Raw genomic sequence first — 27,100 nt, 5'->3', positions numbered from 1 at the left:
GCCAGGTGAGGCTTTTGCCCAGCAAGGCTTCTGAATGACTGCTGGATATGTGATTGGCTGTGCAGATTTTTGCTTTGGCAAAAACTGCCACCATGGCATAAGGCTCTAGACTGTGAGTCCATCTGTCAGCTAAAAACCTCAATCCCACAGGCTGAAGTGAAACAAAGAATGGGGGTTCTCGTCACACAAGTGTGTCACTGCAGTTGCCACCCTCCAGGATCTGGAGACCTCCTAGAAACCACAATGGATTTCCAGTTGACAAAGAAAATGGGTACTTTTGCAAGGTGCACTCTAAGGCAGAGGCGTCAAGCATGCAGTTCAGGGCTGAATCAGGCCCCTGGAGGGCTCCTATCAGGCCCCCGAGCAACTGGCTGTCATCTGCTTCCTTCTCCCTCTCTCTTGCTTCCTTCTGCATCACAGCTTCAATCAATCAATTAATCAACATTTTATTTATATCCTGCCCTCCCCGCCGAAGCAGGCTCAGGGCGGCTAACAACAACAAATACAGTAGATCATACAATAAGTATTTAAAATCAGTATCTCGCTTTAAAACAGTCTAATTTAAAATTTAAATTGCTTAGCAAGGCTTCCTCAGTCACACAGGAGCTACAGAGCAAAGCCTGTATTTTCTCCATTAGCTGAGGTTCCTCCCTGGGGGAGGAAGAGAGGGGAAGGAGAGCTTGCTTTGCCACACAGCAGAGCAACTGAGCCAAGCCTTTCCTCCTTCTATTGGCCGAGGCTCCACCCTCTCCTGGTCCCCTGGGGAAGGAAGGAAGAAAGGAAAGAGCCAGAACTTCCTTTGCCCAGTTCCTTGGCTCTCATGGGAAAAATACAAAGAAAGCACCTTTAAAACCAATGAGTGCTAATATTTAAGCATAGATCCAAGTAGTCAGCTGTGCTGGTCTGAAGTAGAAGAACAAAACAGGAGTCAAGCTGCACCTTTAAGCATGTTTTATTTTAAGGATTTTTTTTTAAAAAAATATTTAATTGTGTTTGTCTGTGTCCGTTATAAAGTTTATAGCTCTGCTACCTAACCTTAAATAGATCCACACATGGCCCACCACGACAAGGGCGTTAAATTTATGTCAGATCCAGCCCTCATAACAAAAGAGTTTGACACCCCTGGTCTAAGGCAGGGGTGGCCTACGGTAGCTCTCCAGATTTTTCTTTGCCTACAACTCCCTTCAGCCCCAGCCAGCATGGCCAACGGCTGGTGCTGATGGGAGTTGTAGGCAAAAAAACATCTGGAGAGCTACCGTTGGTCACCCCTGGTAAGGCATTACGCCCCACTGAGGACGCAGTCCTCCCCAAACCCCGCCCTCTTCAGGCTCCACCCCCGCCTTCCAAAATCTCCAGGAGTTTTCACAGACCAGAGAGGCCCAACCCAGGATCGCACGACTGGGGTCAATTCCATCCCTGCACTGGAAGAGCCGGAAGCAACGACGTTCGCGCGCGGCGGGCCTAAGCCCTCCGCCTGCCTGCCTGACACGTGTCACTCATCTCTCCCCCTCCCCCAAACCCCGCAGCTACGGTACTTTTTTCGCCGTCCAGCCCCGCCCCCTTCTTCCCTCCCTTGACGTCACGCCCCGCCCCTATCCGGCCGACCAATCGGAACCGCGCGCGCGGGCCAGGCGCTTTTTTTCCCCGCTGCCCCGCCCCCTCAGCCCCCCTCTGACCGCCGTTAAAACCCGAAAGCAGCGGGGGGGGGGGGGGAGAGAGAGTTAATGGCCTCTCCCGCCGTTACTTTCTGAAGGGAAAAAAACCGTCGCGCCTCAGTCCCGCCCTCGCCTGCTGTTACCCCGCTGCGGTGGCCCCCGGCGGAGGCGGCGTCCCGCTACTTCTCCGTCCCGCTTTCTCCGTCGCGCCGTCAACAGTCGCTCGGCTGTCCAAACAGCCGCCTCAGCTGCCCAAAAGGGGGGTGTGCTGAAGAGGAGCGGGGGCGGGGCCGCGGCCGGATTCCTTTAGCCAATCGCAGGGCGGGGGGGCGGGGGTATGCAAATGAGGCGCGGCGGGCCCGAGGGTTTCAAGTGGGCGGGGCTTGGCTTGCCTGGGACTTCTCGCCGCCTCGGCTGAACTCTTCTTCTTTGCTGGCCCCTCCCACCTGGAGCGAGAAGGCGGAGCCGGGGTGGTTATTGTTGAGGGGGCTCATCTTAAGTGGCCTGCTAGTGAAACAAGGGTGGAGACAGAACAAGAGGGGAGCCGTGTTGGTCTGAAGCAATAGAACAAAGCAGTAGACAAAGTCACCTTTAAGACCAGCTAAGTTTTATTCCCAATATAAGCTTTCATATGAGCACACGAAAATAGTCACCAGCAGTCTTAAAATACAGAGAATGTTACCAAAGAGTGAAACCTAACAGAATCCTTAAAATCATTCATACAAGGCATATAGGCTGGTGACGATTTGTATTGTATTTATGCAGCTTGTAAAGGCTCGTGTGAAAGAGGGCAAGACGTGCATCCCTGGAGCGGTGTTGCGCTTTGCTGCTGTTCGTCCTTCCACAGGCTACTGCTGAAAGCAATTTTGGAGCATCGGTCTCTATCTTCACGCCTTCTTAATCCCCTCGGACCACCGCTAAGAATCATGAACTTTGATTATAAATTAAACGACTTTGGTCTTGGGTGGGACTTATACTGCACTTTGGTCCAAGTTCTTTATTATACGTATAAATTTTTGAAATTGTTTCATATTTGAGGCTGGTTTATCGTGGATGCTTTTCGCTTACCTGTTTCTCTTTCCCAGGTTACTCTTTGTTGTGTAATCCCCAGGATGGGAGGAAGGGGATCCCCCAGTTTGGAGGCCCTTCCCCGCTTCATGGTTATCAGAAAACCCTCCCTTGCCGGTCCTTGACAGTTTAGATCTTGGGACTTATGCACAGAAAAACGGTTCCTAGGTCACTGCCTTGCCCTCTTTAGGGCTATAATAAAAGGCACATGTAGAAAGCCAGTTTCATGTAGTGGTTAAGTGTGCAGACTCTTATCTGGGACAACTGGGTTTGATTCCCCCCTCCTCCACTTGCACCTGCTGGAATGGCCTTGGGTGAGCTTTCTCAGCCCCACCCACCTCACAGGGTGTCTGTTGTGGGGGGAGAAGATATAGGAGATTGTAGGCCGCTCCGAGTCTCTGATTCAGAAAAGGGCGGGGTATAAATCTGCAATTCTTCTTCATGTCTTCTTATCCCCTCCCAAATCTACAGGGGAAACAAAATCCCAAGGAAAGAGTCCTAACGTGGTGTCCATAGGCAGTGTTCCCTCTAGCTAGCTCAGTTTTTTAGCCTCCAGCTCACACATTTTTGTCTCAGCTCAGAAGAAAAATGGCCCCAGAGCAAACTGATTTCTGCAGCTCACAACTTTAATGCCAGTGGCTCATGAAGTAGAATTTTTGCTCACAAGACTCCACAGCTCAGAGGGCGTATTGCCCATAGGTGCCATGATGGCCGCCAGTTTTTAACAGGGGTGTCAAACTCATTTGTTATGAGGGCCGGACCTGACATAGATGAGAGCTTGTCGAGCCGGGCTGGGCTTTGTTGGGCAGTGCTATGTGTGAACCTCTTTAAGATTAGGTAGCAGAAATATAAACTTTTTAAAGAACACAGACAAACATGACTAAAGATTTTTTAAAACAAAAAACACCTTAAAACATGCTTAAAACATTAGCACTCGTTTGTCTTAAAGGTGCTTTCTTCGTAATTCTGCCCTGGGATCCCGGGAAGTGGGCAAAGGAAGCTCTGGCTCTCTCCCTCCCTCCCCAGGGGACCAGGAGGGGGGGGGAGCCTCAACCAATGGAGAAAATTGAGGTTTTGCTGTGTAGCTCCTGTGTGATTGAGCAAGCCTTGTAACGCAAGTTGAGATGCAGAAGGAAGCAGAGAAGAGCCAGTTGCTTGGGGGCCTAATTCGGCTCCCAGGCTGCATGCTACGGTCACCTCGAGACTGGACTACTGCAACGCCCTCTACATGGGGCTGCCCTTGTGTCGAACTCGGCGGCTGCAGCTAGTGCAGAACGCGGCGGCTAGGCTGTTGCTGGGGCTCCCAAGGTGGGAGCACATACGGCCGGGGCTGCGTGGGCTGCACTGGCTGCCGGTGGCATACCGAGTTCGATACAAAGTGCTGGTTATTACCTTTAAAGCCCTATATGGCCGAGGACCTGCCTACCTGAGGGACCGTCTCTCCCCATACGAGCCCCAGAGGGCACTGAGGTCATCTGGGAAAAACCAGTTGAATATCCCTGGGCCAAGGGAGGCCAGACTGAAGGCCACCCGGGATCGGGCCTTCTCTGTCACCGCTCCATTATTGTGGAATCAACTTCCTGAGGAGGTGAGGGCCCTAAGATGTTTAGATCGATTTCGTAGGGCCTGTAAGACCCACCTCTTCAGGATGGCCTTCGACTAGTGACAGAACTAGTGGGAAAGCTAGATATGCTGCTGAAAATGTTTTATTCTTGAAATGTTTTATTCTTGGAAGTCTACTAAAAACTTGATGCTATAACGCCATATTATTATTATTACTATTGTTATGCTAATTTTAACAACCTATAATTGTTTAACTATGTTTTTATAATATGAACGGATGTAATATGTATTTTATGCTGTGAGCCGCCCTGAGCCTGCCCCGGCGGGGAGGGCGGGATAGAAATAAAAAATTATTATTATTATTATGTTCGACACCCCTGATTTAGATAGCTAAAAAGCCAAACAGTGAAATCCCCGACCTTGTACACCAAATTGAATGCAAAAGTCACTCGCTTTTTGAAATTAGGTCCATCCTGTCTTGTCATCAGTTAGCAAAAAAACCCCAACAACAGAAAAACACCCAGATGTATTTTATGCTTCGCCGAAACGCTGAACGTCTAAATGGACCAGGACATTTTAGGCTCATTCGTACACTATGAACATGGCCAGCAGGTACTGCTTTTTGCATCCAACTTGCGATGTGTTTGGGAACGCTAATGGTCCCATTTGGGTTGCCAACCTCCAGGTGACACCTGGAGATCTCCCACAACTACAATTGATCAATGATTGACTAAGATCAGTTCCCTTGGAGCCAAATGGCTGCTTTGGAGGCCGGTCTGAATGCCACTGTAGCCTGCTGAGGTCTCAAGCTCCACCCACCACTGGCTCTGCCCCCAAAACCTCCAGGCTTTTCCCAACCCATAGCTGACAACCCCATATTCTTTGTATTTTCAGAGAGTTATTTCTGACTGAACAGGTATCAAAGACTAGGAAAGCATTACTGAAAATTGCCCTTTGGGGTGTGTAATTATTACTCTCCTTCATTTACAGTTCCACGTGACATAGATGCAAGTTGCAATAAGACAACTTCGGTTGCATGTAAACTTTATTAATATTCCTGTACAATCATCTTAACGGCTCATTCCTCAGCTCTGACAAATACTTTCTTGTGCTTATACAGATATGTAAAGGCAGTTAGAAGAGCTATACATTTTTTATTAGGGTATGTCAGGGACAGGCCGGCCTCTCGCCATTTCCAAGAATTTTCCATTACTGCCTCTTTCAGCGCAGAGCTGTTTCCTCTTTTCAATAACAATAATTCATCCTCCCCGTGGGTGTTTGATTCTAATGCTTAGGGCTAGACTGAGTTACACTAGAAATAAAAGAATTCAAGTTCAGATTAATACCCGGAATTGAGTTTGCTTAGCCTGTTACTACCATCACATTGGGGGGTTTTTTTGTCTTTGCAGAATTACAGCATTGCAGATCAGCAAAAGAAACAAAGGTGGTACGATTCTGTGTTTTTGTAGTATTTTTTAATAACAGCGTTTCCTCTTCTTCGGCTAGACGAGAGTTTCTTCCTCCAAAGTCATTTCCATGTATAACTGAATTCCAGGCCAACAGTAACTAGATTCGGGAACCAGGGTAACCATTGAGCTATGTTTCACTTACGATGTCTCTAGCAATGAGCTCTTTCATGATTTCATTGGTGCCACCGTAGATGGGCTGAACACGAGAATCTACAAAAGATCTTGGGGGGGGAATAAGTGATGAATGAATGGACTGGAAGACATAAAAGAACTACTTCTAAAACAAGAACACGCATACTGAAGAAGTATGCTTGCAACAAAAGGTTATTCCTTGAGTAAAACTGGGTTGGTCTTAAAGGTGCCACTTGACTCAAACTTCAGTTGCTTCAGAGCAACACGGCCACCCACCTGAATCTACTTCTAAAAACAGTTATTCTTTTTCATTCGAGTCCACCTCACATGACTGTTGTGCAGGGGTGGAATTCTACCAGGAGATCCTTTGCATATTAGGCCGCACTTCCCTGATGTAGCCAATCCTCCTGGAGCTTACAAAAAAGAGACTTGTAAGCTCTTGGAGGATTGGCTACATCAGGGGTGTGTGGCCTAATATGCAAAAGAGCTCCTGCTAGAATTCCACCCCTGCTGTTGTGAGACCCATTCCCGCTGCCCCACACTCCTCGGCAGAAGATAAAGATCCACTAGATAGAAAGTTCTGCCGGGAAAGGCTACAAGCTCTAGAATCTGGAACTTCTAAGCTACAGCCTGTATATTTTAAAACCTCGAGCATCTGAGGGTTTTTTTAGTTTGTCTGCTTTTAGCTAAGGGAACTTCAGAAATAATTAAATATAAACTCAGCCGCAAGGCTCCCTTAAATCAGTCAGTGCAGGGAAAATATGGAGTCTCCTCGAAACATAACATCAGGAGTGGAATTCTAGCAGGAGCTCCTTGGCATATTAGGCCACACCCCCTGATGTAACCAATCCTCCAAGAGCTTACAGGGTTCTTTTTTTGTAAGCTCTTGGAGGAATGGCTACATCAGGGGTGTGTGGCCTAATATGCAAAGGAGCTCCTGCTAGAATTCCACCCCTGCAAAACATACAGCTTTTTCATTTTATCTTTTTTTGACCCTATGTTCAAGCACAGAAGGACTGACTTCTCCCATATGTTCCTGCCTGGGAATTAAGATCAAAGGGAGAAGCTGTCATCACTGCCCCACCAATCAAAGAAGCCTATCTGGTGGGCATATGAAAGAGGGCCTTTTAAGTAGCGACCCCCACGATTGTGGAACTAACCTTCCTAGGGAGATAGATCGAGACAGGTAGCCATGTTAGTCTGTCTGTAGCTGTAGAAAAGAGCAAGAATCCTGTGGCAGCTTTATGCCCTTTCATGAGCCTCTGCTCACCTCTTCAGATATCGGGAGAAGTGAGCAAAAGTGACTCACAAAAACTCCTCCCCTTCCATAAATTTGGTTAGTTTTTAAAGTGCTCTGGGACTCCTGCTTTTTTCTACTTCTCAAGGAGGTGCGCCTGACCCACATATGTTTTATATTTGAGAGGAAATTGAAAACAGTTCTATTTGGGATACAATAGATTAGACCAGGGGTGGGCAAACTTGCTTAAAGTAAGTAGAATAAATGTCAGATGTTTGAGAGCCACAAGGAAGGTAGATGGGGGACATAAGAGAAGCCATGTTGGATCAGGCCAATGGCCCATCCAGTCCAACACTCTGTGTCACATAAGAACATAAGAGAAGACACGTTATCAGGCCAATGTCCCATTCAGTCTGACACTCTGTGTCACACAGTGGCCAAAAAACCCCAGGTGCCATCAGGAGGTCCATCAGGGAAGGAAGAGGTGGAAAGAAAGCAACTTTAACTTTAAAAGCATTCTCCAAGCCAGTGGCTGGCTTGACTTGGAGAAGTGATTTAAAGAGAGAAAGGCCTTCTCTAAGCTGGCCAACGGGGTGGTGTAGGCTTCAAGAACCACACAATATGTGTGAAAGAGCCACATGTGGTTCCCGAGCCGCAGTTTGGCCACCCCTGGATTATTTTTATTTATTTATTTATTTATTTATTTAGAATTTATATCCCGCCCTTCCCACGAGTGGCTCAGATTAGACTAATTTACAGGACAAATAGAATTGCAACCTTCTGAGCTAATTGACTTAAAAGGGGTAACTTGCCTTAGGATGGAGCTTTGTATGATTTTACTTCTCGGCAGCCCTAATTGGAGATGTTTAACTGTAGCCTTTTATGAATTTTTTAAAAAAATAATTGTTGCTTTATATTGTAAGAAGTATTTTCTGCCAGCTAGAAATGCACCTAGTAAATGTTTAAAATACATAAAAGTAAATAATTAAAGAGCAGAATAGCAAAACCGTTGGAACTTCTGGGGGAGTACAAGGCTCTTCCTGTGAAAATGTTTTATCTTTACGGATGATCAGTTAGTCAAACAAGGCAGCGGAATCAATGAAGGCTAAAGAGCAACTGAGCACTCACTTGGCAATTGGGAATTCCCACATGTACCCCCATCCTCCGTGGAGCTGTACACACTGGGTAGCCACACTGTTTTGGAGATCAGAAGCCCTGGAAAGGAAACAGTCCAGTACGTTGCTAAAAATGATTGAGTTTTTATGTACCAGAAGACAGTTTGGTGTAGCGTTTAAAACCGGCGGTCTCTAATCCAGAGAACTGGGTTTGATTCCCCCCTCCTCCACATGCAGCCAGCTGGGTGACCTCCGGTCAGTCACAAGTTCTCTCGGAGCTCTCTCAGCTCCATCCACCTCACAAGGTGTCTGTTGCGGGGAAGGGAGGGAAGGTGATTGTCAGGTACTTTGAGACACAGGAGGCCTGCTGGGTAACTTTGGGCCAGACCCAGTTCTCTCAGGGCTCTCTCAGCCCCACCGGCCTCACAAGGGGCCTGTTATGGGGAGAGGAAGGGAAGGCCATTGTCAACTGCTTTGAGACTCCTTAGGGTAGAGAAAAGTGGGGTATAAAAACCTACTCTTCTTCTTCAGTTTCAATTGTTCTTTAAAAAGGTAATGGTAGTCCCCTGTGCAAGCACCAGTCGTTTCCACCTCTGAGGTGATGTCGCATCACGACGTTTCCACGGCAGACTTTTTACGGGGTGGTTTACCCTTGCCTTCCCCAGTCATCTACACTTTCCCCCCAGTAAGCTGGGTACTTATTTTACCGACCTCGGAAGGATGGAAGGCTGAGTCAACCTCGAGCCGGCTTCCTGAAAACTCAGCTTCCACCGGGATCAAACTCAGGCCGTGAGCAGAGCTTAGGACTGCAGTACTGCAGCTTTACCACTATACGCTATAAGGCAGTTTTCTTTTCAATTTTCTCTTCAAAGGGACCGCAGCTGTTTAAGCAGCCATCGTCCTACCTAAATTGAACAGAACTCTGGGCACTGCCGTGACGTTTTAATATGCAACAAAAATTAAAAAGAATGGCCAGCATTCACAGATCTCAAACCAATAGCTTGCAACGTTCAAAACTGTGAACTGGATGTAAGACTTCTGAAAAGGAACTGTTTCAAACACAACAAAGGATGTTCAATAATCATGACAATCTGACTTTACGTAATATCATTCCAGAGGGCTATCTAAAGAATTCTTTTTGGCTGGGACTGAACTGACCAGAACATAACCCTGAATTTTCATAGCAATTAATTCTAAAGAACTTCAGTACTGGTTTAGAACAGAATACACCAAGTTCTCTGGGACTAGTCAGGTTTTCCAATTAGCAATAAAAACAAACAAAAAGTTCTATGTGAATACAGGATAATCTAAACTCTACAGAAAAGCCATGCAGAAAAGCAATATCTGTCTCATAACTATATTGGAAGAAATTATATAAGAATGTAAGAGAAGCCATATTGGCTCAGGCAGTGGCCCATCCAGTCCAACACTCTGTGTCACACAGTGGCCAAAAAACCCAGGTGCCATCAGGAGGTCCACCAGTGGGGCCAGGACACTAGAAGCTCTCCAACTGTTGCCCCCTCCCCAAGCACCAAAAATACAGAACATCGCTGCCCCAGACATAAGAACATAAGAGAAGCCATGTTGGATCAGCCAATGGCCCATCCAGTCTGACATTCTGTGGCACACAGTGGCCAAAAAACCCCAGGTGCCATCAGGAGGTCCATCAGTGGGGCCAGGACACTAGAAGCCCTCCCACTGTTGCCCCCTCCCCAAGCACCAAGAATACAGAGCATCACTGCCCCAGACATAAGAGAAGCCATGTTGGATCAGGCCAATGGCCCATCCAGTCCAACACTCTGTGTCACACAGTGGTCAAAAAACTCAGGTGCCATCAGGAGGTCCATCAGTGGGGCCAGGACACTAGAAGCCCTCCCACTGTTGCCCCCTCCCCAAGCACCAAGAATACAGAGCATCACTGCCCCAGACATAAGAGAAGCCATGTTGGATCAGGCCAATGGCCCATCCAGTCCAACACTCTGTGTCACACAGTGGTCAAAAAACTCAGGTGCCATCAGGAGGTCCATCAGTGGGGCCAGGACACTAGAAGCCCTCCAACTGTTGCCCCCTCCCCAAGCACCAAAAATACAGAGCATCACTGCCCCAGACATAAGAGAAGCCATGTTGGATCAGGCCAATGGCCCATCCAGTCCACCACTCTGTGTCACACAATGGCCAAAAAAAAAAGTGCCATCAGGAGGTCCACCAGTGGGGCCAGGACACTAGAAGCCCTCCCACTGTTGCCCCTCCCAAGCACCAAGAATCAAGTTGTAAAGTGCGCTGAAAGTGGATCAAAAATGCATTATTGTGTGTGTGTGTGTGTGTGTGCGTGTGTGATGGGAGCCTTAATCTACAGGTTTTCCATGAGTACATGCTTTAAAAAAAATTGTTTTCTGTCCTTTCCTGATCTCACATCTGGCTTCTTTCACCCACGTGGTAAATTTAGTCAGGCATCAGTACAAAGTACTACCTTTGTAGTTGGTACTTGTCTAACTCTGTCTGGTGAAAGATGAGTTAAGCTGTAACAGTAATAGTGGCCCAGGGCATTTTCTGGCTAATGAAAAACAGAACTGTAAGAAGCGGGCCCACTCAGGGCTTGCTGTAAGACGTCAGTGGCCAATATTTTCACCCTGAAGTTGGACCGATTTCAAAAACCGATAGCAGCCAAATGCCCAGCATGCGTTTGGAATGTGAGCTGTGGTGAACTAAAACAACGTTTGGAGCCTCTATAATAAGGTCAAGTTGCAGTCTCTTTTCAACTCTAGTTAAATATTCCTAAAAACTGAAATGGCTCTCAGGCTTCTTTTGCAAGGTCTATTAAGGTCAATAAAGCAATCCTCTATTCTCTCTCTCCCTCCCACACGCAAATAGTCAGTTCCTTTTGGAGACAGAGTCCACCAGGCTAAATTCAGGCCTGGTCAATCTAGGTGCTATAACTCTGCAATTCCCAGTAACGGAGATTCTCTAAATCTTTTTATTAAAGCACACCCAACTGAGATTGAATCCTGGCCATTTAGCCAGATTCTCCTGTGCTAAAGACCAGCTCAGGGGTCCCATAACACCCACCAATGCCTTTCCTGGTGCCTATTGTGAGAAAGTGGGTGTGGCCAGATGGAGCATTTGCCCAGCAGGGCTTCTCATTGGCCACTGATGACCCAATTGGCTGTGCCGATTTTCAAAATGGCTGCCTGTAAGAAGAGGCCTGTAAGCTCCAGGACGATTGGCTACATCAGGGGTGTGTGGCCTAATTTGCAAAAGAGTTCCTGCTACAACTCCCCCCCAAACACACACAACTATAAATAGTAGCTACACAACTGAGTGGGAAGAAGAACAAAGTAGACATTGGAACCCTCCTCTTCCCTGGTAACTTTCCATTCCTCCCCCCCCCCCCCCCCCCGCCAAGCTTGGCTGTCCCCACCAAGAGCTCAGTTCACCAGCCTCTTCACATCTGGAAGGATCCTGCTGAAGAACATAAGAGAAACCATGTGGCATCAGGCCAGTGGCCCATCCAGTCCAACAGTCTGTGTCACACAGTGGCCAAAACCCAGGAGCCATGAGGAGGTCCACAAGCAGGGCTAGAACTCCAGAAGCCCTCCCACTCTTGCCCCCAAGCACCAAGAATACAGGACATCACTGCCCCAGACATAAGAACAAAAGAGAAGCCATGTTGGATCAAGCCAGTGGCCCATCCAGTCCAACACTGTGTCACACTGTGGCCAAAATTCGGGTGCCATTTTGGAAGTCCACCAGTGGAGCCAGAACTCCAGAATCACTTCCACTGTTGGTCCACAAGCTCCAAGAATACAGAGCATCACTGCCCCAGACAGAGTGTTCCCTCTATACCTTGTGACTAATAGCCACTGATGGACCTCTGCTCTTAATAACGTAAGAGAAGCCATGTTGGATTAGGCCAGTGGCCCATCCAGTCCAGCACTCCGTGTCACACAGTGGCCAAAACCCTGGGGCCATCAGGAGGTCTGTCTCTGGGGCCAGGACATTAGAAGCCCTCCCACTGTGGCCCCTCAAGAAGAAGAGAGATTTATTTAGCAGGCATACCAGTATTTGGCCATCGAAGCAGTGGCAGAGTCCAGACGTTTCACTGAGTGAAGTTGCAGACAGCTATCCAAAAAGGCCCGGCCTACACAAATCTGTGTTTTCAGTTCCGCCAGCTTGTGCTGTACTGTCTTTCAATATGCAAAGGAAAAAAAACAAAAGAAAAGTTTAATGAAAGAGAGAGGCTTTAAAAAGAACTTTAAAATATTTGGAGGGGGGAATGGGGAGAAAACTGCATGGTTTGGTGTCGTGGTTAAGTGCGCGGACTCTTATCTGGGAGAACTGGGTTTGATTCTCCACTCCTCCACTTGCAGCTGCTGGAATGCCCTTGGGTCAGCCATAGCTCTCTCAGAGTAGTCCTTGAAAGGGCAGCTTCTGGGATAGCTCTCAGCCCCACCCACCTCACAGAGTGTCTGTTGTGGGGGAGGAAGGTAAAGGAGATTGTAAGCCGCTCTGAGACTCAGAGATTCGGAGTGGGGGGTGGGATATAAATCCAATATCATCTTCTTCTTCATAACGGGGATACCCAGTGTGGTGCCCCCAGGCGGCACAGCCCCCACTGCCACCTTTCCTACTGCCTGTGAAGTGTTTCTAGAAAGTGGGCAGGGCCAAGTAGAGCTTTCTCCCAGCAAGGCTTTCGATTAGCCATTGGGAACTTGATTGGCCGTTCGGGTTTTTAAAAGCATTGCTTTGGCAAAAGCTGCTGCCACAGCACAAGGAGCTTCACTGGGTGACCACAGGTAAGCCACGGCAGCCATTTTGTGGCTGACTTCACCTCCAGCGGCAGCTGCGGTGCATCTGAATTCCACCAATTACTCCCTGCCCACGGAGGTCTCTGGGAACTGGCACGAGAAATCTTTGAACCATGAATTTTCACCAAATCACCATTTCCAGACTAGTAAGAACCAAAGTATACGTTGGGAGCAATGTTCCCTCTAAACTTGAGTTAGTGTGAGCTAGCTCACAGTTTTTTAGCCTCTGGCTCACACTTTTTTGTCATAGCTCACAAAAAATGGCCCCAGAGCAGCAGCTCACAACTTTGATGCCAGTAGCTCACAAAGTAGAATTTCTGCTCACAAGTCTCCACAGCTTAGAGCAGGGGTGTCGAACTCATTTGTCATGAGGGCCGGATTTGACATAAATGAGACCTTGTGCGGCCAAGTCATGTGTATCATAAAATGTAATGCCAGGCAGCGGACATATAAACTTTATAAAGGGCACAGACACACAAAGATTTCTTTTTTGCTTAAAATAAAACATGCTTGAAATATTAGCCGGCTTGCAACATTTTGTTTTACAGTCTCTGATAAATGTCACCTCTTGCTATGCATTACTGCATCAAAAACTGCAGACAGTGTCTGTGCTGTACTAGTCTTGAATATGTGCTGTTCAGGTGTGCACATCTGTAAGTTGCAAACCTACTTTTGATTCATTGACATTAATTACAAACATCTCATGGTCGATGCTTTGAGCCTAAGACCCAGAGGAACATGAAGCGGCTGGGCATTGTGAGCTTTTGTACAGACGTTGCTTCATGTACTAGTCAAGAACATGTGCAGGCACCATGGCACAGATTGAGGGCTATGTGCTTGTCTACAAAACTATAATTTCTCCCAGAAAAATGACAACTAAAAAAAATACAACTTCCCCCCAAAAAACAACTACAAGAACAGAGAGACAGCCATGTACAGTGGTCAATGTCAGCCTACTATCTGGGAAGTCTAAATTCAAGACCCCCAATCAAAGGAAAATGTGAAAGAAAAAATAAGGGAAATTTGCTGGATAAACCTGGGGTGGAACACACTCTCAGCCTAATGCTGATATTTCTCTTCTAAATAGTTCACATGCTTTCCTATTGAGAAAGACTGGAGGGCATGAGTACAGTGAAAAAGAGGAGGGGGACCCAGTTACAAGTCCAACAAAACTCTCTCTCTGTAGCAAGGCAAAAAGCTCATACCTTCACTAAAACGTTACTAGTCTTAAAAGCACTCTTTGTAGCTCTCCTGATGGTGGGGACTGGCAAAGGAAGCTCTGGCTCTTTCTTTCCTCCCCAGGGCAGGAGGAGGAGCCTCAGCCATTCATTACAAGGAGGAGAGGCTTGTCTCAGTAACTCTGCAGAGTGATTAATTGAGCCTAGCAAACTTAATCACACAGCAGAGCGATAGAGCCAAGCTCCCTCATTGGCTGAGGCTGCTCCTCCCTCCTCCTTCCTTTGGGAAAAGGGAGGGGAAGGCTGCTTTGCTGCTCTGGCTTATTTGGGGAGAAACACAAAATGGGGACCGAAAAAAGGAGGCAAGGGAAAATGAAGCAGATGACAGCCAGTTGCTGAAGGGCCTGCTTGGAGCCCTCTGCGGGCCTGATCCGGCCCATGGGCCGTAAATTTGTCCAATAAAAATCTCACTGAGTGCCCCGAAAACATCTCTCTTTCCTCGTTCACGTTCCACCTTGCTGTCAAGATTCCAAAATGCCATTTGCCTAATCTTTAACTGCTTCTCTGCAGGTTAAGAATGCAAGAATTGCCTTTCCAAGTCGGACCAAAGTATCACATAGAATCATAGAGCTGGAAGGGACCCTTTGGCTCCATCGGGGAGGTGTGGCCTAACATGCAAAGGAGCTCCTGCTAGAATTCCACCCCTGCTTCCTGAGCAAGGAGGTTCTGCCTGGCTAAATCGCAGGGCTGGACAAAAAGCTAAAACAAAATGCTGAGATTTCCAGAAAAGCAAATATAATCCCTACAGATACCCCGCTACACACAACTGGAAGGAGACACAGAAGAAAACTCCGTGGGATGCAGACGAACACACCAACACAACTCAACAGGACAAGCGAACAATCCGAAAACATTCACCTGCAGATGGGCGATCGTTTTGCCAAAAGCCTTCCTTTCTCTGACGTAATTTCTTGTCTCTTCGAACATGAATTCACAACTGGCAATCGCCATATCCGCTATCAGCAGCCTTTCCTTAAGAGAGATGAAGAGTGATTATAATGTAGAATTTGCTGCCAGAGGATGTAGCCGCCCTGAGCCTGCCCAGGCGGGGAGGGCGGGGTATAAATAAAAGTTTATTATTATTATTAGTCACAGGAATAAGCAGCTTTCAAAGGGGATGAGATTCGTGGAGGAGAAAGTCCACCACGGTGGCTGAGAGGAACCTCCACATTCAGAGGCACGACTCCTCTGAATCCCACAGCCAGGAGGCAGCATCAGGGGAAGGCCTCTATGCCCCATTGTTGGCTCTCCAGAGGAACTCACTAGCTACTGTGAGAGACAGGATGCTGGACTAGAAGAATCTCTGGTCTGATACAGCAGGGCTTATGTTCCTAGCGAGGCCTTGGCCTCTATGCCCTGTTCATAGAATCATAGAACCAAAGAGTTGGAAGGGACCTCCAGGGTCATCTAGTCCAACCCCCTGCACAATGTAGGAAACTCACAAATACCTCCCCCTAAATTCACAGGATCTTCATCTCTGTCAGATGGCCATCCAGCCTCTGTTTAAAAACCTCCAAGGAAGGAGAGCCCACCACCTCCCAAGGAAGCCTGTTCCACTGAGGAACCGCTCTAACAGTCAGGAAGTTCTTCCTAATGTTGAGCCGGAAACACTTTTGATTTAATTTCAACCCATTGTTTCTGGTCCTACCTTCTGGGGTCACAGAAAACAATTCCACACCATCCTCTATATGACAGCCCTTCAAGTTCTTGAAGATGGTGATCGTATCACCTCTCAGCCACCTCCTCTCCAGGCTAAACATGCCCAGCTCCTTCAACCTTTCCTCATAGGACTTGGTCTCCAGACCCCACACCATCTTCATTCCCCTCCTCTGGACCGGTTCCAGCTTGTTTATATCCTTCTTAAAACGTGGTGTCCAAAACTGAACACAATACTCCAGGTAAGGTCTTACCAGAGCTGAGCAAAGCGGTGCCATCACTTCATGTGTTGTTGGCCCTCCAGAGGAACTGGTTGGCTAGTTCCTCTGGAGGGCCAACAACTACTTGAGACAGGATGCTGGGCTAGATGGACCTTCACTGGTCTGATCCAGCAGGGCTCTTCTGATGTTCTTATTAAGGCCTCAGACTCCATGCCCTGTTGTTGGCCCTCCAGGGGAACTGGGTGGCCACTGTGTGAGGCAGGAGGATGGATTAGATGGATCCTCACTGGTCTGATCCAGCAGGGCCCTTCTGATGTTCTTAAGAAGGCTTCAACCTCTCTGCCCTGTTGTTGGCCCTCCAGAGGAACTGGCTGGCCACTGTGTGAAACAGGAGGCTGGACTAGAGGGACCCTCACTGGTCTGATCTAGCAGGGCTCTTCTGATGTTCTTATCTGGGATACCTGAGTTCAGACCCAAACTATGCCAGGAAACTTGCTGGGTAACTGCAGTGAAAATACTAAAATCCTTTACAGAAATTTATCTCTGTATCTAGAGACAGAGAGAAAAAAGAATATACTCTGTAAAGAGGCAGTTCTCCATGCCCTGTTGTTGGCCCTCCAGAGGAACTAGTTGGCCATGGAGTCAAACAGGATGCTGGGCTAGATGGACCACTGGTCTGATCCAGCAGGGCTCTTCTGACATTCTTATGAAGGCCTCAGTCTCTAAGTCCTGTTGTTGGACCTCCAGAGGAACTGGCTTGCCATTGAGTGAGACAGGATGCCGGATGATATGGACTGGTGGTTTGATCCAGCAGGGCTCTTCTTATGTTCTTATGACCAGGGAGAAAACACACTCAGGTGTGCTGATTAACAAGTCAGAAACCCTCTTCCTTGTAATTTCCCTACATTTAGAATATTGTGATTGATATACCTGGGCACCAACGCAGTTAATCCCACCTCAACAATTTTGGTTTAAAAATATGGCTCTGCTGTATTAACTGCGAAGAACATGCCCCCCTACCCCGCACCATTAAAAAAAAAACATTCCAGCAGAACTAATCACGTCTTTGTGGCATTTCTGAGTGCAGAGTGGGGTCCGGCCTACCTGAGGCAGTTCAGCCATGAGGTAATAGAATCCTTTGTTCTCATGCCCAAGCAGTGCACTGGCGGGCAGACGGACATCTTCAAAGAAGAGCTCAGCTGTGTCCTAAAATTCAGCAATATGTAGGGGGGGGGGGGAGGAGGAGAAAGAGAGAAAAGGGTCACATATTTGCAGTTGTTGTGGGGGAGAAAAAAGGTCACATATTTGCGATTGTCATGTCTGACTTCCACATTGATCAAAGGCCTGTTGGGGGATTTTTCCGGAAGAACCGGTTATCTTCCACAGGCTGAGGAGAAGTTGTCAAAACTGAAAGGTGTGAAATGTTGGGACAGAGATAGCAACCAGAGAAGGCCGAATGAGAAGCGCGTCTGTCCTGTTCAGCTGGTGTCGGAGGTGGTGGTGGTCGTCCTGATGCTGAGGGGCCTGTGAGGGAAGCTGAATGTCCCAACCGCTTTCCTTCCACTTCTGCCTAGGCCAGGGGAGTCGAGGAGACCAGCCACAACTGAGTCAATGGGAGAAAAATTGACTCCCTTCATCCACAGTGCCCTGACCTGGATGGTGCAGGAGGGGGAGGCAAAGAAGGAGGAGGAGGAGGAAAAGGAGGAGTTGGTTTTATACCCCACCCTTCACTCAGAGTTTCAGAGCAGCCTCCAATCTCATTCCCTTCCTCTCCCCACAACAGACATCCTATGTCACAGGGGTGTCAAACTCATTTGTTATGAGGGCCAAATCTGACAAAAATGAGACTTTGTCGGGCCGGACCATGTTGGGCCGAGCCATGTGTGTACCTATTTAAGATTAGGTAGCAGAGACATAAACATTATAAAGGACACAGACAAACACAAATATCTATCTATCTATCTATCTATCTATCTATCTATCTATCTATCTATCTATCTATCTATCTTAAAAACTTAAAATAAAACATGCTTAAAATAATAGCACTCATCGGTCTTAAAGGTGCTTTCTTTATATCTCTGCCATGGGATCCAGGGAACTGGGCAAAGGAAGCTCTGGCTCTTTCCCTCCCTCACCAGGGGACCAGGAGGGGGAGGAGCCTCAGCCAATAGAAGAAAGACAAGATTGACTCAGTAGCTCTGCTGTGCGATTGAGAGAGCCTGGCAAAGCAAGCTCTGCCTCCTCCTCAAGGGAGGAGCCTCAGCCAATGGAGTAAATAGAGGTTTTGTTTGTAGCCCCTTAGCTATTGAGCAAGCCTTGCAAAGCAAGCTGTTATGCCGACGGAAGCAAGATATAGGAAGAAGGAAGCAGATGACAGCCAGCTGCTCAGGGCCTGATAGGAGCCCTCTGGGGGCCTGATTCGGCCCCTGGGCCACATGTTTGACTCCCCTGCCCTATGAGGTAGGTGGGACTGAGAGAGCTCTGCAAGAACTGTGACTGACCAAGGTCACCCAGCTGGCTGCACGTGGAAGAGTGGGGAATGGAACCTGGTTCTCCAGATTGGAGTCTGCCACTCTTGACCACTACACCAAACTGGCTCTGAATAAATAAAGCAACTCTGTTGCCTGGTTTGTTATGTCTTAGCCACCAAAGGACTGAGAACCCTTCCGGCAGCCTTCCCATGGAGGCAGAGCTCACAGGCAGGCCTCACCTGTGCCTTCAGGCCGATTTTCTCCAGCTTGCGCCCTTTGATGAAGCCTTCCATGCCGTCTTCCACAAGGAAAAGGCTGATGCCGTGAGCGGGTGAGCGGGCCTCGCGGTTGGTCACGGCCACGACGATCACCAAGTCGCTCATCCAACCGTTGGTGATGAAGACCTAACAGAGAGGGCAGGGAAAGGTGTGGGCTGTCTGGGTTCTATCCCTTCCGTTGCTACACGGCTCTGTCGAAACGCACTTTGCGTCGAATACCTGCCCTTTCAGCTGCTGTGGTATTTCTTTTTTTCCTTCCATTTAAACTTTATTATATTTTACTTATTGATACCAATAAAGAAACACAAATTAAATAGCTTGTTACACAGTGTTGCCACCAGGGCTTTTTTTTGCATCAGGAACTCCTTTGCATATTAGGCCACACCCCCTGATGTAGCCAATCCTCCTGGAGCTTCCAGTAGGCCCTGTACTAAGAGCCCTGTAAGCTCTTGGGGGATTGGCTACATATGAAGGGTGTGGCCCAATATGCAAAGGAGTTCCTCCTAGAAAAAAATCCCTGGTTATCACTAACATCAAAATATTAAACCAGAGTTACAGTTAAAAATAAATCGACTTTTCATACAAATGTTTATTCGGTATATAATCCTTTTGTGACAAATAATCAATTACTGGATACCATGGTTTTATAACTTTCTTTTTGTATTGTACAAGAGAGCTATTTGATGTCAAAAAGGCTAATTTACTTAAAATAAAGCAGTCCCAAAGTTTGTTTATCCAAAGATGTAAACTGGGTACTTTATTATCCTCAGGGGTGGGATTCTAGTAGGAGCTCCTTTGCATATTAGGCCAGACCCCCCCCCCCCCGATGTAGCCAGTCCTCCAAGAGCTTACAAAAAGAGCTTCGTAAGCTCTTGTAGGATTGGTTGCATCAGGGGGTGTGGCCTAATATGCAAAGGAGCTCCTGCTAGAATTCCACCCCTGATTATCTTTCAATTTTAGCGCTATTAGGGTTTTAGCTATAGAGATAAGTGCTAAAGTTATTTCTTTTCTTGGTTCTGCTGTGGTGCTTCTCCACTAATACCGGAACCAGTCTGAAGAAGAAGAGTTGGATTTATACGCCATCCTCCATCCAAGAGTCTCAGAGTGGCTTGCAATATCCTTCCCTTCCTCTCCCCACAACAGACACTCTGTGAGGTAGGTGGGGCTTAGAGAGCTCTTAAGAGAACTGCTCTTCAGAGAAACAGTTCTGAGAGAACTTGTGAGTGACCCAAGATCACCCAGCTGGCTGCACGGGGAGGAGTGGGGAATCAAATCCGGTTCTCCAGATTAGATTCTGCCACTCTTAACCACCACACTAAGTCAGCTCTCAGGCAATGCCAAGCTGGTACACGGGTAAACTGCTTTTGTGCCGTGCTTTTCCTGCCAAGATCTCACAGGAGCATAGATGGAATTATCCCTTTTCTCCTCACAAGTACAAGGCAGAGTGGACTTGGCAAGATAGAACATTCCCTGCTTCTGCCTCCTGAAAACCATGCATCAGAGTGTTGCAGAAAAAAATTAAAATTGGTTCACACATTTCACAATTTATGTCTTTATATTGTTTAGAACAGGGGTCCCCAACCTCTGGTCCATGCACCAGTACTGGTCCACGGCCTGTTAGCAACCAGGCCATGAGCTGTATAATTATTTCATTATATAGTACAATGTAGTAATAATAAGAAGATGATGACGACATTGGATTTATATCCTGCCCTCCACTCTGAATCTCAGACTCTCAGAGCAGCTCGCCATCTCCTTGACCTTCCTGCCCCACAACAGACCCCCCTGTGAGGTGGGTGGGGCTGAGAGGGCTCTCACAGCAGCTGCCCTTTCAAGGACAACTCTGCAAGAGCTATGGCTGACCCAAGGCCATTCCAGCAGCTGCAAGTGGAGGAGTGGGGAATCAAACCCGGTTCTCCCAGATAAAGAGCTGGCACACTTAACCACCACACCAAACTAATAGAAATAAAATGCACAATTGTATCATCCAGAAACCATTCCCTCCCAGTCCATGGAAAAATTGTCTTCCACAAAACCGGTCCCTAGTGCCAAAAAGGTTGGAGATCGCTGGTTTAGAACATTTAGCGGTACTAATGCTTAGAAGCTCTTAGATTTTAGCTGCTGAAACGGAAAATTAGATCAGTAAAAGGGAAGTTACTTCGAGACAGGGTTTTGCTGAGTTGGAGTTGATGGAGATACAGATAAGAGGGTCCATGGGCACGGGCCAGCACCATCTGGGTGTGTCCCGCTGGTAGCAGAATATGGGAAAAGATTTTATTAGGGATTAAGAATCTGGATTCTCAGGCTAGAAAACTATATAAGGTTTAGAATTTTCTCACCAGTTGGCGGCTTGAGTCAGAGAACCAAAATGGCGTCTCTGGGCAAGTCAACCACAAAACTGGGTTAAAGATCTTGAATAGATATTGAGCATTTTTTTTGAGCTTTTAGAAAATTCAGAAATGGCAGGTATGTGGTTATATAAGAAGTATATTAATGAAGATATAGAGCAAGTCTAACCACTGAGACTGCTAACCACTGAAGCAGGAAAAGTCTTTTAATTGTATTAACTGGATTTTATTTGTATAAGACTTTATCCTAACTGAAAAAGATGTATTGGAGCTAACTGGAAGGGTAACGTGGATTTGTTTGCTAACTATTCTTGCTTTCCTATTAATAGTCCAAGTCTGCTGTCCTGTGAGAAGATCTGCAGTACAATAAAGTTTAGCACCTGTTTGTAGCATCTGCTATTGGGTCTCATGTACTGGTTCTATGAGAACACCATGTTGTTCGGGAATCGTGGTTTGGGAAAGTGTTTATGAACTATAGAAGGGAAAATTTCTCCCACACACAGAGGGGCGGGGGGGGAACCCACCTAGTTTAATTAAAACATCTTAGAAAATGACAACACAAAGCATGACATTTCCCCCTGTATCCTAATAATACAGTCAATGGGAAATTAAACTTTTGTGTGTTGTTTCGAATTGATGGCTTCGCATTCTTTGTCTGTCTCCCCAGTTCCGCCGGGCGATTTCATACCAAGCAGGTGATTAACTGCCAGCTCTTTCCCACCATGCAATGTTTGAGTCCCTGATTACCAACTACGTTACAGCGTGAAAGGAACACATTCTTTCAGCGCTCTTTCGATCCTCCCCGGACAAAAGCCGGGCAGAACCCCCCCCCCACCCTTTCCGAGATGCCTGAGTTCCAAGTTGCCAGCAACAGTAGCTAGGTGATTTTGGAAGCCCGACCCAAACGGCTTGGCCCCAAGTCGCTGCGCAACTGTAAAACCCGAAGCCTTGGTTGCTAACTTGTATATTGTGATGCAGGGGTCATTTTGTAGAAAAAAAGAGGTGCCGGAGCTCACTGGCACAACTCATTTGCATATGCCGCACACACCTGACATCACCGGAAGGTGTACTGAATTATATCACCTCAGCATCCACCATAAAATGCTTCTTGAATTATCACTGTCGTAATGAAACCTTCCTCTCATCATATTTTTAAAATGACTTTCTCCTCTGTGGCCACAGGCGCATGAAGATTTCCATCTAGCTGCTTGATATGTTTGGGTTATTTTCCCATTTTGTGTGTGTGTGTGTGGGGGGGGGAAATATTAGAACGTTTGTCAATTCTTAGAGTTCAGCAAAATTCTCACAGGGGGGTTGAACGTTGGAGCCCAGAAGCAAGTGAGAGAGAGCACAATAAAATTTAGAGGTTCTGGAGTTCTGCTCCTGTGAGCTCCTGCCCAAAACGAGGCCTGTTGTGAGGACAACTTAACAACATGACTTTTTTCTGTAGAAAAAGCCCAGTAGGAACTCATTTGCATATTAGGCCACATCCCTTGAAGCCAAGCCAGCCAGGACTGCATTCCTGTGCGTTCCTGCTCAAAAAAAGCCCTGCTTAGCATTCAATTTGGCACTGCAGAACTGAAAAGCTCCTCTCTCTCCATACCTTGCTGCCATTTAGAATCCAGTCGCTCCCGTCCTTTTTGGCAAACGTTCGTACGCCCTGCAGATCACTAAAGGGAAAACGCATAGTGAAAGCTTAAGGGAACTGCAAAACATTTCAAAACAGGGAGAGAGGGAGGGAAAGGGGGGGAGGGAGAGAAAGAACACGCATGAAGCTGAGTTCTGTCGAATCAGACCATTGGTACATCAAGGTCTGTGTTGCCTACTCAAACCAGCATTCAGAAGGAGGGAGCGGCGACGCACGAAAGCCCCTCCCCTGCCGCACGTTTTGTGAGTCTTGTGCTCCTGGAACTTTGGTCTTTTCTGCTGGCTACACCCAGACTAACATGGCTAAATACCTTGATCATATCGGTAGTGGTTCCCTGGAGTCTCAGGCAGAAGTGAGAGGAAGAAGAGATGGGATTTATACCCTCAAATGGTCTCAAAGGATCATTACACCTTCCTCTCTACAAGGGCTGCCTTCTAAATTTCTACCCAAAGGACACTCAGAGCGGCTTACGATTGCCTTTCCCTTCCCCTCCCCTCAACAGACACCCTGTGAGGTAGGTGGCCTAAGAGAACTCTGAGAGAACTGCTCTTGAGCAGAAGAGTTCTGCGAGAACTGAGACTGACCCAAGGTCAGGCCTCAGATTCAGCACAATTTAGAAGGCGGCCCTTATAGGGAGGAAGGTGTAATGGCCCTTTGAGAACCTCTTCTGTTTGTACAAAGAATGAGCTTGTGCCTTGCATGGAATTGACAAGAAGGACTGGTCCCCCTTTAAGCCACAAGTCTTGACAAAGGCAACGAAATGTCTCACACCGGTTTTACGTGGAATGGCTTCATATGAATAGACTTTTCTTCTCACACGTCAATATCACTCTGGAGGACTTTGGGGAGGGACGGTGGCTCAGTGGTAGAGCATCTGCTTGGTAAGCAGAAGGTCCCAGGTTCAATCCCCGGCATCTCCAACTAAAAAGGGTCCAGGCAAATAGGCGTGAAAAACCTCAGCTTGAGACCCTGGAGAGCCGCTGCCAGTCTGAGTAGACAATACTGACTTTAGGGAGGGACGGTGGCTCAGTGGTAGAGCATCTGCTTGGTAAGCGGAAGGTCCCAGGTTCAATCCCCGGCATCTCCAACTAAAAAGGGTCCAGGCAAGTAGGCGTGAAAAACTACAGCTTGAGACCCTGGAGAGCCGCTGCCAGTCTGAGTAGACAAGACTGACTTTGATGGACCGAGTGTCTGATTCAGTATAAGACAGTTTCATATGTCCATGTGACGGAAAGCAATGGGTTGACCATAAACTGAAGACGCACAGGGCTGCGTCAGGTGACCTGAGGGTGGGGGCAAAGTGCTCAGAGCTCTCAGGGAGGGAAAAGTAGTGGAGTGAGAGAAACTGCTGAGGCAGGAGTTCAGTCAGTTGGCTTCTGACAGAGAAGGTGCCTGTCAGAGAAGTCTGTCAGTGGGGACCTGACAAAGACTGAAAGGGTCAGTTCGAGCCTGCCAGAAGGGCTGAGAGGGCAGCTGATCCTGTGAAGGAGCTTGAGGCGGAGACGGGGAAGTCTTCCAGAGACTGCAAGCTCGACAAAATCAGCCAAGAGGGCTGTGTGTGTGTGAGTCAGTTAAGACCTGAACGGTCACAAACACCTATAGACAACTCTGAAGATCTAGTGAGGAGGTTGAGGGAGTGGATGTGGGTCTGAGACACCAAGAGGGCTGAGAGGAGAGACTCCAGTCGTGGGGTGAGACTAGACACATCAATCCCAAGACGCCAGACCTTGGCTAGAGGTGGAGAGTGAGTTATAGGAAAACTGTGAACTGTGTAACTGTGAGAGACTCAAGAAAAGACAAAGTGATTGTAAAGCCTGAAACAACTGAGCAACGTTTTAGCCTGTGTAAATATCTCCCATATCCCCAAGTTTAAGACTTTGTGTTATAATAAATCTGTGGTTTAAGTTAAAGTTCTCAAGAGCCTACATATTTTGTGGGAAGAACAAACAAAGCTGCTGTGGTCCCATCAAATAAACAAGTAAAATACCCCGAAGAGACTGAAATAAAGAGATCCAGTGAGGTCGTGAGGTTGGCGCTGCTATAGTCCACTTTGTGAAATATTTACTTTAAGGATTGTGTGAAGTTCTTTGTGGCACCTTTAAGAATTGCCAGTGTGAGCAAGTCTTGAAAGAGCCATTCTGTGGACTCCCTTGTATGTTTATTGTGCCTGCCAGCACATCTTCATATAGGAGTCCTTATTGTGGATATTTGTGATGCGGTGGACTTTGTGATAAATTTCCAGGCTTAGTAGTAAGAAGTATTTCCCAGTATTTCTTTTTGGTATTCTACTTCTATGCAGGGAATCCCCCCTTTTCTTCTACTGAACCCTAACAGGGAGAGAAAAGTTACTTGCAACACAATGTTGTTTGCACACTCAGACTCTGAATGAGAATGGGATTCCAAGAAACTGCACACAGGACAGGAACCTTCCGACCTTTTCTGTTCCGTGCTGCTCTCAGCTCACCTTCCAGCCCCCGGCTCGGTCATGGCTATCGCGCCAATGCACTTCCCTGCTGCCATTTCGGGAAGGAATCTGTCGATCTGCTCTCGGGAACCGTAGTTGGCGATGTAGGGCATGACGATGTCAGAGTGCAGGCTGAAGCCGGGGCCCGTGCAGTTAACATACATTCTGGAAAAGAGGAGGGGGGGGGGGAGAAGAAGGGAGGGACGGTGGCTCAGCGGTAGAGCGTCTGCTTGGGAAGCAGAAGGTCCCAGGTTCAATCCCTGGCATCTTCAAAAAAAGGGTCCAGGCAAATAGGTGTGAAAAACCTCAGCTTGAGACCCTGGAGAGCCGCTGCCAGTCTGAGTAGACAATACTGACTTTGATGGACCGAGGGTCTGATTCAGTATAAGGCAGCTTCATATGTTCATATATGTTCATGAAGACCGTTCAGAAGGCGACTTTGCAATGGCGTCATAAAGAAACGCCTTCCACAAGTTTCGTGAGTCTTGCGCTCCTGGACCCTTTGTCTTTTCTGCTTGCTACACACAGACTAACACGGCTACACATCTTGATTGTATCGGAAACAAAGCAACTTTAAATGCACTCTCCAGGCCACCTGGATTCAAAGAGAGAGATGCCTTCTCCAAGCTGGCCAATGTGGTGGTGGGGGCCTCAAGAGCCACACAGTGTGTGTGAAAGAGCCGCACATGGCTCCTGAACCGCAGTTTGGCCACCCCTGGTATAAACTTTCAGTGGAAAAGAGCTGGAGTTCAGCAGCACCTTGAAAGACTAACACAATTTGTGGCAGGAAAGGAGCTGCCACATGGATGTGTGGGATAGAGGAAGCAGAGAAAGAGGTCCTTTTCTCCCTTTCTCATAATATGAGAACTTGGGGAAATTCAATGAAATTGCTGAGCAGTTGGGTTAGAACAGATAAAAGGGAGTCCTTCACCCAAAGGGTGATTAACGCATGGAATTCACTGCCACAGGAGGTGGTGGCGGCAACAAGCATAGACAGCTTCAAGAGGGGATTGGATAAACCTATGGAGCAGAGGTCCATCAGTGGCTATTAGCCACAAGGTATTGTTGGAACTCTCAGTCTGGGACAGTGATGCTCTGTATTCTGGGTGCTTGGGGAGCCACAGTGGGAGGGCTTCAAGTGTCCTGGCCCCACTGATGGACCTCCTTATGATACCTGGGTTTTTTGGCCACTGTGTGACACAGAGTGTTGGACTGGATGGGCCACTGGCCTGATCCAACATGGCTTCTCTTATGTTCTTATGTGACACAGAGTGTTGGACTGGATGGGCCACTGGCCTGATCCAACATGGCTTCTCTCATGTTCTTATGTGACACAGTGTTGGACTGGATGGGCCACTGGCCTGATCCAACATGGCTTCTCTCATGTTCTTATGTGACACAGTGTTGGACTGGATGGGCCACTGGCCTGATCCAACATGGCTTCTCTCATGTTCTTATGTCCTTATGATCTTCTGTGAGCCACTGCTCACCCCTTCAGATCATTCTTTAAGAAGCTACCGGACTTCTGCTCTTTTCTACAAGCAGGAATGATGCTCCCTGAGTCTTTTCACCCCAGCCGCAAGGTGGGAGAAGCATTTCAAAGAATGCTTGTAAAGGACGCAAAGCTACAATGCACATTGTAATCTGCTTGATTAGAACACGGAGGAAATGCTCGGGGGCAGAAAATTAGTATCTGTAGTGAGATAAAAATCCTCTGTCCCTATTTAGCTCT

The 27,100-nt window shown here is 47.5% G+C and overlaps 2 protein-coding genes across 2 annotated transcripts in view; both read right to left on the bottom strand.

Moving 5' to 3' along the window:
* Positions 1 to 1,935, bottom strand: part of KANSL1L (KAT8 regulatory NSL complex subunit 1 like) — a 56,192-nt gene extending 54,257 nt beyond the window's left edge. The window contains exon 1 of the mRNA XM_060257047.1: positions 1,799 to 1,935. The gene's annotated coding sequence lies outside the window, so the exon portion shown is untranslated. The remainder of the gene's footprint in view (positions 1 to 1,798) is intronic.
* A 3,381-nt stretch (positions 1,936 to 5,316) lies between these two features.
* The window catches only part of ACADL (acyl-CoA dehydrogenase long chain), a 31,864-nt gene continuing 10,080 nt past the window's right edge, over positions 5,317 to 27,100 (bottom strand). The window contains exons 4-11 of the mRNA XM_060257073.1: positions 25,369 to 25,533; positions 22,860 to 22,926; positions 18,870 to 19,034; positions 17,264 to 17,365; positions 15,141 to 15,254; positions 12,296 to 12,423; positions 8,253 to 8,339; positions 5,317 to 5,976 (exon numbers count right to left, since the gene is read on the bottom strand). Coding sequence (XP_060113056.1) covers positions 5,883 to 5,976; positions 8,253 to 8,339; positions 12,296 to 12,423; positions 15,141 to 15,254; positions 17,264 to 17,365; positions 18,870 to 19,034; positions 22,860 to 22,926; positions 25,369 to 25,533 — 922 coding nt within the window. The 3' untranslated portion in view covers positions 5,317 to 5,882. The remainder of the gene's footprint in view (positions 5,977 to 8,252; positions 8,340 to 12,295; positions 12,424 to 15,140; positions 15,255 to 17,263; positions 17,366 to 18,869; positions 19,035 to 22,859; positions 22,927 to 25,368; positions 25,534 to 27,100) is intronic.

The sequence above is a fragment of the Heteronotia binoei genome, chromosome 16, assembly GCF_032191835.1.
Source record: "Heteronotia binoei isolate CCM8104 ecotype False Entrance Well chromosome 16, APGP_CSIRO_Hbin_v1, whole genome shotgun sequence".
NCBI classification, from domain to species: domain Eukaryota; kingdom Metazoa; phylum Chordata; class Lepidosauria; order Squamata; family Gekkonidae; genus Heteronotia; species Heteronotia binoei.
This window is presented reverse-complemented; position numbering and strand designations above follow the sequence as displayed.